Raw genomic sequence first — 14,856 nt, 5'->3', positions numbered from 1 at the left:
TACTTCACCTTAATGAAGTATAAAAAATAAATACAGTATATATATATATATATATATATATATCACTGCATTTATTTTTATACTTCATTTTTGATATAAGTTTATATTGAACAAAGAACATAATTCTGTCATATTTCTATTTTTTTTTAATAATTACACTTTGTTTTACTATATCATTACCTTACTATATCAATGTTAGCAGTATCCCTAATAACTCAGTCATCACCATTTTTAAAGAGCAAATAAATGACATTCAGCTCCTGGGCCAAATCCTGAAACACATCCTCAACATTACCAGAGTTCCAGATCAATACTATCAACATAAGAAGCCTGAAAAGAATTGGAGCTGGCTGAGGAACTGGATAAGTACCAGATTGACATAATAGGGGTGACTGAAACAAAAAAAAAAAAAGACAAAAACTGGTGAGATCTTTCTGAGCAATAAATGCAAAATGTTATATTCAGGCAATACCAATTAAGGAAATGAAGGTGTAGCTATAGTATTCAACACTAAATATGAAGCTAATCTTCTTGAATGGCAGGCAGTATCAAGTAGAGTGATGTGGGCAAATATCAGAAAGGGGAACTAGACAATGAGACTTATTTGTGCCACTGGTCCCACAGAAGTGGAGAATTTTTTGAGGATTTAGAGAAAGCAACTGACACAATGAAAAAGGAAAAGTTGGTCCTTGTTGGGGATCTAAATAGCAGACTAGGAAATTATTGTGAGACATACAAAACTATTTTAGGAAAATTTGTAGAAAAGAGCAAAGCTAATAATAATGGCAAATGCCTTTTGGATTTCTGCTTAGAACATGGAATGGTGATTACTAACACAATGTTACAACATAAAATATGCACAAGTTCACATAGAGAGAAGAGGCAAGGAATAAGAAAAGTCTTATTGACTATGCTATTGTTGATAGTGATGTTTTCTTACTGGTGCAGGACATTAGAGTGTGCAGATGATTTGAAATTGGAAGTGATCACCATTTAGTCTTGAGCAGAATAAAATTGAATTTCATATTGAAAATAAGAACATGTAAGAAAGTTTTAAAGTGAATAAAAGTTGACCAACTCTCAGATGTGAACTGTAGACTGAAATACACAAACATTATTCAAGAAAAAAATGGGAGTTTGAGAACAGGAACCAAAACCTTGGAGGTTCAGTTGCAAATCCTGAAGAAAACATCATTAATTGATTCAGCCAGAGAGGCATGTGGTGAGGTCATCTGCAAGGACAGAAAAATCAGAACTCCATGGTGGACACAGGAAGTTAAAGAGGCAGTGAAGGAAAAGAAGGAAGCATATTTAAAGAATTTTGAATGCCTTTAAGGTGTATTTGATAAGCTGTGTGTATGACAAAGAGGCCTCCTAGATGAGTCTTTGACTCCTTGGGGGTTTTAGGGTAATAATAATAATAATGATGATGATAATAATAAAAGTAGACACTTCTGTGGCACTGTAATTTCCTCCTGAATCACTTGCCTTAGAATGAGATCAGAGTTTCTGTGTGTGACATTGAACCCAGTCATCTCCGCAAGGTTGATAAATTGAGAAGGTTTTTTTCCCCATTCTCCTCTATACTTGAGAGGAATTTGTTGGCTTATTGTAGTAGGCTAAGTTGTTCAGTAATAGTTGTAGTTAACAGGGTTTCTCTCGAAAAACTGGATTTTCATCCTACAGTACAGTTCAAACTGATCTTAAAACACATCTTTTACAGTCATAATACAAAATTATTACCAAGAGCAATACCAGTATGTTGCTAAAATAATAACTGAAAATATTACTTACCCCTTAAATACTGCTGACCCAACATTTAAAATCTGGAACGGTTTAATCTAAGAGCCAATTTTATTATTAATTACTAGAATGTATTGTCATAAACGTAGTAACATGCAGTATCATTTCATCTTTTTCTCTTTTCTCAAAAGAGAAAAGGAATGAACATAATCTGCATAATAAGGAAAGAACATAATCTGATTTAAAATTTTTAATTTCTATTTATTCATTTTATTTTTATTTTTATCCACTTCTTGATATTTAGGGGGCAGACTCCTGCTGAAGCAGAGCTCCATTATTTGGAGAATTCTAAAAAATTAGCTATGTATGGTGTAGATTTGCATCAGGCAAAGGATTCAGAAGGTGTAGATATTATGCTTGGAATATGTGCCTCAGGGTTACTGGTATATCGAGATCGTCTGCGCATTAACCGATTTGCATGGCCAAAAATACTTAAAATATCTTATAAGCGCAATAATTTCTACATAAAAATAAGGCCAGGTGAGGTAAGTTATAAAAATTAATTTTTACAACATAGTTTTAGAAAATGTTTTTTTTTAAATGTTATTTTTAAATTAACTTACTCAGATTATCCTTTTTGTTTGTTAATACTTGACAGGCCACTGTGCTGAATCATCATATTAGGTGATTCTAGTGATTATTTCACTTAACTGTGCTGTAAAAACAATTTATGTTGTTTGCTATAACAAAATATCAACAGAAAGTGGCAGAAATGTTGCAGCTAAGAATTATAGACTTCTCGGTGGAAATGTGACTAGTGCGAAAAATATTACTGTGTGACATGCTTTTGCGAGGCCATGATTGTACCCTTTAGCAATTAGCTTTTTTTTTTCATTTATTGCCTAAAAATAATAAAAATAACATTTCATTTATTGTCTTCAAGCTGAAATCAAAATAGTTTTTATTTCTTGCCTTTTTTGAAATAAATACTTCAATTTATCTCCTTTGTTTTATTGAAACACTTGTGAAAAAATAGTAAAAATATATATATATTTTCTTATTTTGATACAAGAAAAATTTCAAATATTTTGATGGGCTAAGCTTGGTTTCTAGTGCACCAGGCCATGCTTATGTACAGCCCATGCATTAAAAATAGCTGCGGTGAGACAGCTGTTTCACTAAGGAATAATGACAAGTTAACCTGTGAAACACATACATATCACATGGTGCTAGCAGTCTATTAATATGCTATTTATTGCTTTCAGTCTTTAATGAAATAGAGATTTCCCTTCTCAGTATATTTAATTCTCTTTTTGCATAAATATATCATGATTGTGGAAATTACAGGGGAATAAGTTTATTAAATACAGTTACAAAATTTATAGTAAAATCCTGAATAAAAGACTTAGAAATATTGCAAACAATCTACTCTTAGAACAACAAAATAGTTTCAGACATGGAAGATCATTACTTAAATTAAGGGGATATTAAATCCCACATAGTTTTAAAACCGAATAAGAAACTCAAAGATTGGAATCCGAGAGTTTCTTGCCGAATATAGTAAACTATAAAGTATCGGCGACACTAGTACGTAGTACAATACCGGGCAACTCGTTGCAAAGGTGGGGGAAGTTCAGATCGCTATTCTTAGGTATTTTCCATAATGTAAAAACACATTTCCTAGGAAATGTATGCTGTTATTACATTATGGAGGGAGGTCACTACCCAGACCAGTTTCAGCCTTTTTTGAGGCTTCATCAGTGAGCAGCTAGACCTAATACCAAAGTGTATAGCGAAAAGAACTTATGTACTCTGCGAACGAGTTTTCCAAACAGGTGCAGCCATTAAGTTACTTAAGTATAAAGAGCTAATAAGCTTCATTTCGGCAATGAAAACATTACTTAAATTAAGGGGATATTAAATCCCACATAGTTTTAAAACCGAATAAGAAACTCAAAGATTGGAATCCGAGAGTTTCTTGCCAAATGTAGTAAACTGTAAAGTATCGGCGACACTAGCGTTAGCCAATGCAAGTGATCCTAGTACGTAGTACAATACCGGGCAACTCGTTGCAAAGGTGGGGAAAGTTCAGATCGCTATTCTTAGGTATTTTCCATAATGTAAAAACACATTTCCTAGGAATTGTATGCTGTTATTACATTATGGAGGGAGGTCACTACCCAGACCGGTTTCAGCCTTTTTTGAGGCTTCATCAGTGAGCAGCTAGACCTAATACCAAAGTGTATAGCGAAAAGAACTTATGTACTCTGCGAACGAGTTTTCCAAACAGGTGCAACCGTTAAGTTACTTAAGTATAAAGAGCTAATAAGCTTCATTTCGGCAATGAAAACATTACTTAAATTAAGGGGATATTAAATCCCACATAGTTTTAAAACCGAATAAGAAACTCAAAGATTGGAATCCGAGAGTTTCTTTCCAAATGTAGTAAACTGTAAAGTATTGGCGACACTAGCGTTAGCCAATGCAAGTGATCCTAGTACGTAGTACAATACCGGGCAACTCGTTGCAAAGGTGGGGAAAGTTCAGATCGCTATTCTTAGGTATTTTCCATAATGTAAAAACACATTTCCTAGGAATTGTATGCTGTTATTACATTATGGAGGGAGGTCACTACCCAGACCGGTTTCAGCCTTTTTTGAGGCTTCATCAGTGAGCAGCTAGACCTAATACCAAAGTGTATAGCGAAAAGAACTTATGTACTCTGCGAACGAGTTTTCCAAACAGGTGCAACCGTTAAGTTACTTAAGTATAAAGAGCTAATAAGCTTCATTTCGGCAATGAAAACATTACTTAAATTAAGGGGATATTAAATCCCACATAGTTTTAAAACCGAATAAGAAACTCAAAGATTGGAATCCGAGAGTTTCTTGCCAAATGTAGTAAACTGTAAAGTATCGGCGACACTAGCGTTAGCCAATGCAAGTGATCCTAGTACGTAGTACAATACCGGGCAACTCGTTGCAAAGGTGGGGAAAGTTCAGATCGCTATTCTTAGGTATTTTCCATAATGTAAAAACACATTTCCTAGGAATTGTATGCTGTTATTACATTATGGAGGGAGGTCACTACCCAGACCGGTTTCAGCCTTTTTTGAGGCTTCATCAGTGAGCAGCTAGACCTAATACCAAAGTGTATAGCGAAAAGAACTTATGTACTCTGCGAACGAGTTTTCCAAACAGGTGCAACCATTAAGTTACTTAAGTATAAAGAGCTAATAAGCTTCATTTCGAAGAACTGATACTTATATAAAAAATACTTTGGATTTCAAAAATAAAATTTCAGATCTTCACTTGGGCGTTTCTGATATCATGATCAGTTTAGATGTTGTTTCTTTATTTACAAATGTGCCTCTTTCGGAAAGCATTGAATTACTACAACAGGAATTTCCTTCAGACATTGTAAACGTATTTGATTTTGTAATAAATTCTGGTTATTTTTCCTTTAAAAATAAGTTGTATCAACAAATTGAAACATCTCAATGGGTAATCCTCTTTCTCCTGCTATCTCCAATTTCTTTATGGAACATTTTGAACAACGTTTCTTTGACAACATTTCTCCCAGACCTACTCATTGGTTCAGATATGTCGATGACATTTTTGCTGTATGGAATGGCTCTTCGGATGAACTTCAACAATTTCTCACTAAGTTAAACGCATTTCATCCTAGGATCAAGTTTACCCTAGAAGTAGAATCAAATAAGCAGTTAGCCTTTTTAGATCTTCTAATTCTTCGCCAACCTACATTTCTCAGTTTATAGAAAGAAGACTCATACAGGCCATTATATCCATGCAGAATCTCATCACCATCCCAGTCAAAAGGCAGGAACTATTAAAACACTGGTTCATCGGGCCCACTCCTTTTGTTCTTCGGATGATCTTTTACAGAAAGAACTACAATATATAACTTCTTCCTTTCTATCTAATGGTTATAAGAATTGCTTCATTAAAAGAACTTAGAGTAGTTTTAATATGTCTTCCTCTTCAAACACAGAAGAAATAATGCGCATTACTATCCTTTATGTACAGGGCATCGGTGAACGTATAGCAAAAGTTTTAAAAGCACTGAATATTTTTGTTGCCTTTCGACCATTCAGAAAAATCTCCACCTTTCTCACTTCTCCTAAGGACAAGCTTCCACATCTTCATCCAGGTGTCTACCAGATTCCGTGCTCTTGTGGATTATCTTATTTCGGACAAACGGGAAGATCTGCCTCTATTCGGCTAGAAGAACACCAATCTTATATTGAATACTTAAACCTGAAAAGTCTGGACTTGCAGAACATGCCATCTTCACTAGACACAGAGTTCATTGGAGAAAGACGAGTTCTTCACAAAAGTCAGTTTCTCGTGGAACACCTTTGTAAAGAAACATGTGAACCTCTACTTCATTCTCCTAACTTAAACAGATCCAACGGCTTATATCTATCCCCTTTATGGGAGATAGTACTTTACGAATCGGCTGATCTTTCCTAACTTTTTATTGTATATGTATATATATATATTTTTTTTTTGGGAGAGTTGTTGACTTTTTTAGTTTTCTTACACCAGCTGCTTGGGTGGCGCTTTTTGGAATTGTCAGTTATTGTTTGATTTGAGCTTGGTGTGCTGAAGATGCCTGACACACAGGCGAGAGTTATGCTGTTGAATGGTCTTTGTATGTGAGTTTTTCCGTTATTAGTTTTGTATCGATATGTCTACTCAAGTATACCTCTTTTAAAACTTAATTAATAGACATGATCAAACGAATGCAAACCATGATAAATGCTATCTTTTAAAAATAACAGATTGGTACCACCGAAATTTAATTTGTTTTTTGGGACATTTAGACTATATACATTTTAACTTACCAAATGCCTTATGTGAAATTAACTTCTTCATACATTTATTCTTACATTATAGAAATTGTAGAGCAGATTCAAATTGCATTTATATGGCAATAGAAAAACAATGTAAACATTTTTTTAGGATTTAAAAAAAAAAGTGATTGTAATTTAAGCTGTAAACCACACTACTAGTGTCAAAAATAGAGTAAGGGTTATGTTACCCACCCTGGCTGGCAAGCATGGTCTAGCAAGCTGCAGATCTGAATCCTGCTGTGGTATATGAATGTTTGTTAGTGTCTTTAGGTTGACGATGAATGTCATCTCTTGGCATGAGACCACCATCTCACTTATTGGAGGTCTGAAGTGACTTGGAAGTTTGGTCTCTAGATCAGGATTTCCAGACTGTGTAAAGATAAATAAGAATGCCAGCACACGCACACATGCTCACTCACTCAATTCCTGGTTTACGCTCACACATAGACCCACACTTCACTGTGTAGGCATTCGAAACTGAAATCCTGTGGAATAGGTTGGTTAAATCCTTATTCCAGGAGTGTCTTATATCTGTAGATGTGTGTGTTCGGGGGCCAGTTTGCCTGTTCTGTGGGATGAAAAACCAGAGTTTCCAGGTGAAAAAAATCCTCTACCTCTGTATGAGATCAGCTAATTCACCTTTAGTCAAAAGAGACCAGATGAAGGCTTGTCATGTCATGGACAAGCCTTCATCTGGTCTTGAACCCAGGTTTTTCCAACCAAAAGGCTTTGTCTATACTGACTGAGCTGTGGAAACTATATATACTTACTTCATTAAAAAAAATAAAAATCTTTTTTTTATATACAAAAAAAAAAAAAGGGGGTGCTTAAGGGTCAAAGCTGTATAACTGAGAGGAGACCTCCACATAGCCTTTAAAGGAATGTGGAGAACAGACCAGGGCTTCGGACCTAATGTCCAATCCTCACCTTCTCGTGGTGCACCCTGTTGGGTATCTACTTTGATACTGAACGAACGAGGATGGGCTGGCAATTTGGGATTTAGCCGACCAAATTGTATTCTTATTGGTTAAACCAAAATAAAAAATGATGGTACAACATGACAAAATTTCATACCGGCTGGGGCGTCGCCCGGTTAAACAAGGCCCCCGTTGTTTTCGCCAGGGAACCAGGGCGAACAGCGAAAAGTCAGCTACTGGAACAAATCTGAAAACAAACCTTAACTCAACATCACCAGAGTTAAAGATCGGTACTATCAACGTAAGAAGCCTGAATGGCAAAGAAATGGAGCTAGCTGAGGAATTAGATAAGTACCAGATCGACATAATAGGGGTGACTGAAACAAAAAAGACCAAAACTGGTGAGATCTTTCTGAGCAATAAATACAAAATGTTATATTCAGGCAATGACAATCAAGGAAAAGAAGGAGTAGCCATAGTATTCAACACAAAATACGAGGCTAATCTTCTTGAATGGCAGTCAGTCTCAAGTAGAGTAATGTGGGCAAATATGAGAATGGGGAACTGGACAATGAGACTTATTTGTGCCTATGGTCACACAGAAGGTTCTACTAAGGTAGAAGTGGAGGAATTTTTTGAGGCTTTAGAAAAAGCAACTGACACAATGAAAAAGGAAAAGTTGGTCCTTGTTGGGGATCTAAATAGTAGAGTAGGAAATGATTGTGAGACATACAAAAATATTTTGGGAAAATTTGGAGAAAAGAGCAAAGCTAATAATAATGGCAAATATCTGTTGGATTTCTGCTCAGGACATGGACTGGTTATTACTAACACCATGTTCCAACATAAAAATGTGCACAAATTCACACGGAGAGAAGAGGCTAGGAATAAGAAAAGTCTCATTGACTATGCTATTGTTGATAGTGATGTTTTCTCCCTGGTGCAGGACACCAGAGTGTACAGAGGATTTGAAATTGGAAGTGATCACTATTTAGTCTTGAGCAGGATAAAATTGAATTTCATATTGAAAAGAATAACATGTAAGAAAGTTTTAAAGCGAATAAAAGTTGAGCAGCTCTCAGATGTGAACTGTAGACTAAAATACAGAAATATTATTGAAAAGAAAATGAAAGAGTTTGAGAACAGGGATCAAACCTTGGAGATTCAGTGGCAAACTCTGAAGGAAACATTGATTCTGCAAGAGAGGCATGTGGTGAGGTTGTGTGCAAGGATAAAAAAAATCAGAACTTCCTGGTGGACACAGGAAGTTAAAGAGGCAGTGAAGGAAAAGAAGAAAGCATATCAAAAGTTCCTGGCAAATAAGTCAGCTTTTACTCTTACAGAATACAGAGACAAATGTAAGAAAGCTAAACAGTGTGTAAAACTAGCTAAACAAAAGTCATGGGAGGACTTTGGCAAGAATATAGAAAATAAATATCAAGAAGGTGGCAAAATATTCTGGAGGTTGGTGAAGAAGCTTAGGAATGGAGGAAAGAGTGCTGTAAAAGGAATTAGAGATGATAAAGGTGAAATGAAAACAGGAGAAAAAGATATCCTTGAAGTATGGAGTAATTACTTTGAAAAACTGCTAAATGAAACAAGCAGTGATGACAGCACAGTGATAAAAAACACTGACCAGGCATGCAGTCAGGAATACATATCCATACTTTAAGTAGAAAAAGCCATCAAAGGCTTGAAATGTGGAAAGGCAGCAGGAGTAGATGATATTCAACCAGAAATGCTGAAGTATGGTGGTATAAGAGTCTTACAGTGGCTGCACTGCATAGTTCAGAAAACCTGGACAGAGGGACGAATTCCCGATGATTGGAGTAGAGCTCTCATAGTACCCATATATAAAAAGGGAAATAAAACGTAATGTGAGAATTACAGAGGTATTTCCGTACTGAGTGTTCCTGGCAAGATCTATGCAAGTATACTTGAGAAACGGTTGAGAAGAATTGTGGAAGAAAAGCTTGGTGAAGAACAAGCTGGATTCAGGCCAAATAGAGGCTTTCAGGATCAGATCTTCACTTTACGACAAATAGTCGAGAAAGCATGGGAATATAACAAAGATCTGTATTTAAGTTTTGTCTATTTGGTAAAGGCATATGACAAGGTGCCAAGAGAGAAGCTATTCAATACGCTGCAGTTATATGGTGTCAATGGGGCATTATATCAAGCAATACTTAGTCTTTATTTGAGTTGTGAGTCAGCAGTTAGAATTGAAGGAAGTACAGGAAGATGGTTTAATGTTAAATCTGGTGTGAGACAAGGATGTACATTATCTCCTCTGTTATTCGTTATCTATATGGATCACATTATGAAGGAATGTGGTATTAAACCTGATATCAAAATTGGAGATGTTAATGGCAGTTCTTTGCTTTATGCGGATGATGTTATACTTTTAAATAAATCCGCTACAAGTCTGCAAGATTCTCTGACTAAATTGAATAGCTGTTGTAATAGATATGGTATGAAGGTCAGCAATAAAAAGACAAAGACAATGAAAATAGGCAGAATCATTGAAAATGTCAACTGTGTTGTGAATGGAGAACCTGTGGAACAAGTAAAACATTTCAGCTACTTAGGCACAATTTTTACTGAAGATGGTTAACTAAATATAGAAATAGACAACAGAATCAGCAAAGCTGGTATGGTGGGAAGTCAATTGAATAAATTCATATGGAATAAGAAAGAAATTAGTCGGAACACTAAATTAGCTGTATACGAGACTGTGTTCAAACCAATTTTAACTTATGGATCTGAGAGCTGGGTCAGAAGTAAAACACTTGACCAAAGACTAGAGACCGCAGATATGAGAGTCCTGAGAAAGATTAGAGGTGTGAACAGATGGCATCAATGGCAATATCATATTAAAAATGTGGATATTAGGAAAGAACTTGACATTGTCAGCATCCAGGAATACGTTAGCAGAGCTAATCTCAGATGGTATGGTCACTTAAATAGAATGGGAGAGGAAAGATTAGCAAAACAAGTGTTCTCTGCCAGGTTGGCAGGAAAACGACCCAGAGGAAGACCAAGATATAGGTGGATTGATAAGGTACAAAGTGCCTTAGACGATAGAAATATAAGATCTGATAATGTTGGAGTCTTGACAAGTAACAGACTGATTTGGAGGAAAATTGTAGATAGGAAGTTTGTAATGATGTAATTTTTTCATGTAGTACTGTCATATCCTGTACACCCCTTGAGGGTACATGGCAGGAATTTGATGATGATGATGATGATGATGAAGCTTCATTTCGGCAATGAAAACATTACTTAAATTAAGGGGATAATGTTTTCATTGCCGAAATGAAGCTTATTAGCTCTTTATACTTAAGTAACTTAATGGTTGCACCTGTTTGGAAAACTCGTTCGCAGAGTACATAAGTTCTTTTCGCTATACACTTTGGTATTAGGTCTAGCTGCTCACTGATGAAGCCTCAAAAAAGGCTGAAACCGGTCTGGGTAGTGACCTCCCTCCATAATGTAATAACAGCATACATTTCCTAGGAAATGTGTTTTTACATTATGGAAAATACCTAAGAATAGCGATCTGAACTTCCCCCACCTTTGCAACGAGTTGCCCGGTATTGTACTACGTACTAGGATCACTTGCATTGGCTAACGCTAGTGTCGCCGATACTCTATAGTTTACTATATTCGGCAAGAAACTCTCGGATTCCAATCTTTGAGTTTCTTATTCGGTTTTAAAACTATGTGGGATTTAATATCCCCTTAATTTAAGTAATGTTTTCATTGCCGAAATGAAGCTTATTAGCTCTTTATACTTAAATGGAAGATCATGTTTAGTAGACAATATTGATGTGCTAAAAAATTATTGAAAAAAAGATGAGAATTTAATTTAGAGATTCTTATAGTCTTTAAAAATTACGAGAACGCTTTTGATAAAATACACCGAGAAAAACTATGGAATATAATGAAAAAACATGGATATCCATTACATTTGGTACAAGCTATGTAAAGTTTATATAAAGATACAAAAATATACAGTTACTGTTAGGTAATAAATTAGCAGAAGAGATTGAAATAAATCAGAGTGTCACACTGGGATGCAGCTTATCTCCACCTCGATTCAATATATATATATATATATATATATATTAATCAGAGTATTAAAATATGGAAAACAAGAATAAAACAAGGTATCCAGTTAACCAGAAGAACTGTTATGAATACAATGCTGTATGCAGATGATCAGATTATATTACAAGACCATGAAAATAACCATCTAAAATCAATGTCTGGAGAACTTGGTGGCCATTCGTACAGGAAAGAGCGACCGAGGACACGGTCATCGCCAAATGTCAATCGCAGCAGGTGCTGGACAGAACCTGTGATGTGCAGAGGTGCTCCATCCTGCATGAATGTTACACTGCAGAACGCTTGCCTCTCTTGCGCATTCGGAGTTCTGATAATACAGCTTAACTAAAAGTGCTTTATCTCGTAAGGATAACATGCCTCACCTTGGCAGAACATTTAACTTCAGTAATAAACATTAAATGCTGAAAGTTTAACTTCAGTATTCACTACGTCTGAAATTTACGTACCTCACGGTTTAAATAGTGACACTAGTCACTAATTAAATAGTGACTACTTGTCATTATTTAAATTTGTCACCAACAGGTGGCGCTGTAGCTGGGACTGCTACAGACGCACCTGTTGGTGACAAATGTAACTATTTTGGCAATAAAATTTTTTGTAATTAAAAAAAAAATCTCATGTCTTTCTGTGCATTTCTGTGAAAACCACATCGTGCTATTGTCTATACTTTTCGAATTATTGAATTTTTATTTTTTCTCTGACTTTTGGATCACCTGGTATATATATATATATATATATATATATATATATATATATATATATATATATTATTTTAGAAAAACCCAGGTTTTCAAAATTATTCTTCCTGCCTTGCGTCAAACACTCCCCCCCATATTTACCCCCTTTTTAACAGCATAACAGCAGAAGTATGGAGAATGAAGTGATCCTAGCATCTAAACAAGGTATGTACAAAATTTTCTTCCTCAATTATTCTGCTATATTTTCTTTTAAAATACACTTATAATGTCCTAAAAATTTCTTGAGTAAAAAAAAGTTAATGTATTTAAAATAAGGGACTCTCCTAAACAAAAATAGGCTATAATAGCCGTAAAAACAATAGCTTTTAAGAAGAGTAACATGGGAATTTTCCCAGAAATAATACCTACAATTTAAAAATCTTGCAGTTTAATTGTTTAGGCAGCATAATAACATATCTTAAAGATATAGATGAAAAAATAAAGAAATTTCAGAAAATCTGTGGAACAATTAAAAGGACACTGAATAAAAAAACAAGATGAGAAACTCAACTAAAATTTTACAAAGTAATGACCACTCCCACAATGTTATATGGTTAAGAAACAATGATTGTTAAAAAGAAAGATGAAAGTAAAATACAGGCTGCAGAGATGAGATTTTTCCGAGTGTTGTCTGAAAAGTTCTCGGCCTCGACCATAGATGGCAACACTTGGTAAGATTTTTTTTTCTAAATTGGTACATTTGTCATAAGCATCCATGTGAAATTGCAAGTCATTCTATCAAGTAGTTTGTTTTATACAGCTGTCAGAAGCTTAAGCGTTGTCTGTGTCCCTTGAAATGGATAAAATTGAGTATCGTGCAGTTATAAAATTCTTTGTAAAAGAAGGTTTAACACCAAAAGAAATTAATTCGTAGTTCATAAAAGTTTATGGGCACTCTTCTCCTTCGTTTTCGACAATTTAGAAATGGGCTGCCTAGTTTAAACTTGGCTGTACCAGCCTTGAAGATGATTCACGAGAAGGACATCCAAAAAGTGTAACAATACCAGAAATCATTGATCAAGTGCACAGTATGGTATTGGATGACCGGCGAGTCAAAGTGTGTGAAATTGCTGAGACTATAGGCATTTTAAAAGAACGTGTAGGATATATTTTGCATGAGGAACTGCAAATGAAAAAGCTTGCACAAGATGGGTGTTGCGCTTGCTCACAGCATATCAAAAATGCACTCATGAAAATCTCTGAACAGTGCTTGGAGCTTTTTAACAAGGAGAAAACTGATTTTGTGTGTCGATTTATTACTATGGATGAGACTGGATTCACCATTACACACCAGAATCCAAACACAGTCAAAACATTTGAGAGAAGACAAAGTCAGTTCCATCAGCAGGAAAGGTCATGGCGTTGGTGTTTTAGGATGCTAAAGATATTTTGTTTATTAATTATATTGAAAAGGATAAAACCATAACCGGGGAATATTATTCCACTCTTTTAACCAGACTAGGCGAAAAAATTTATGAGAATAGACCTGGTTTGCAGAAGAAAAAAATCATCTTTCATCAGGACAATGCACCTGCCCACAAAGGTGTTTTGGCAATGGGAAAATTAAGGGATCTGCACTATGAATTGTTGGAACATCCATCCTATTCCCCAGATTTGGCTCCATCTGACTTCTATCTCTTCCCAAAACTAAAACTCTTTCTCTCTGGTCAGCATTTTTCTTCGAATCAAGAGGTGATTGCAGCTGTAGAGGGGTATTTTGTAGATCTTACTGAGAACCACTACAGGGACGGGGTAATAGTGCTGGAGCATCACTGGAATAAATGTATTAGTCTTAAGGGAGATTATTTTGAAAAATAAAAATAGTTTTGAAATTATAAATTCATTTTTTCATTGTTAGGCCGATAACTTTTCAGACCACCCTTGTAAGAGCAATAAAAGGATGCACAAATTTGGACCATATAAGAAATGAAGACATCAGAAAAGAACTAGATATTTACAACATAAATGAAAAGATCAAGGAATATAGAGAGAAATGGAAACATCATCTGTTTAAGATGGAAAGATATCAGTCACCAAAAATTATAATAATAATAAATATTATTATTATATGACATCTCCAGTGAGTCGAAAGACGCATCGAGGGAGAGTGTGCCAACAGCATCGAACGAATCACCCCTTCTAACTACTAACTGCACTCAAACGTGCTTAACTTTTTGTGAGCCATTAATAGCAGAGGCTCTACTAATCGACCAACCTTTGTTGGCCAAATATAGACCAAAGAGAGAGAGAGAGAGAGGGAAGACCAGCAACAAGATGGAAAGACCATTGAAGTCAGAACAGGCAAATGTCTAATCCTTGAAGAGAAGAAGAAAATGTCTAGAAAATTAAAATGTGAGTTTGAGAATGCAAAATGCTTAAATATTAGAAGAGAAGCATACAATTTTTAGCCTTCAATAATCCAGAATGAAATTGATGGAATTTGCTCCAGGAGGTA

The 14,856-nt window shown here is 35.3% G+C and overlaps 1 protein-coding gene across 2 annotated transcripts in view; it reads left to right on the top strand.

Annotated features, from left to right (window-relative positions):
- The window catches only part of cora (erythrocyte membrane protein band 4.1 like coracle), a 316,104-nt gene that overhangs the window by 146,538 nt on the left and 154,710 nt on the right, over positions 1 to 14,856 (top strand). For both annotated transcript variants that reach the window (XM_090410709.1, XM_090410707.1), the window contains exon 8: positions 2,048 to 2,288. In XM_090410709.1, the coding sequence (XP_090266835.1) occupies positions 2,048 to 2,288 (241 nt within the window). The remainder of the gene's footprint in view (positions 1 to 2,047; positions 2,289 to 14,856) is intronic.

This window comes from Typopeltis vanoorti, chromosome 20 (assembly GCF_054136105.1).
Source record: "Typopeltis vanoorti isolate ZY-2024b chromosome 20, IOZ_Tvanoo_1.0, whole genome shotgun sequence".
Lineage (NCBI taxonomy): Eukaryota > Metazoa > Arthropoda > Arachnida > Uropygi > Thelyphonidae > Typopeltis > Typopeltis vanoorti.
Note: the sequence above shows the minus strand (reverse complement) of the source record. Positions and strands in the feature narration are given on the sequence as shown.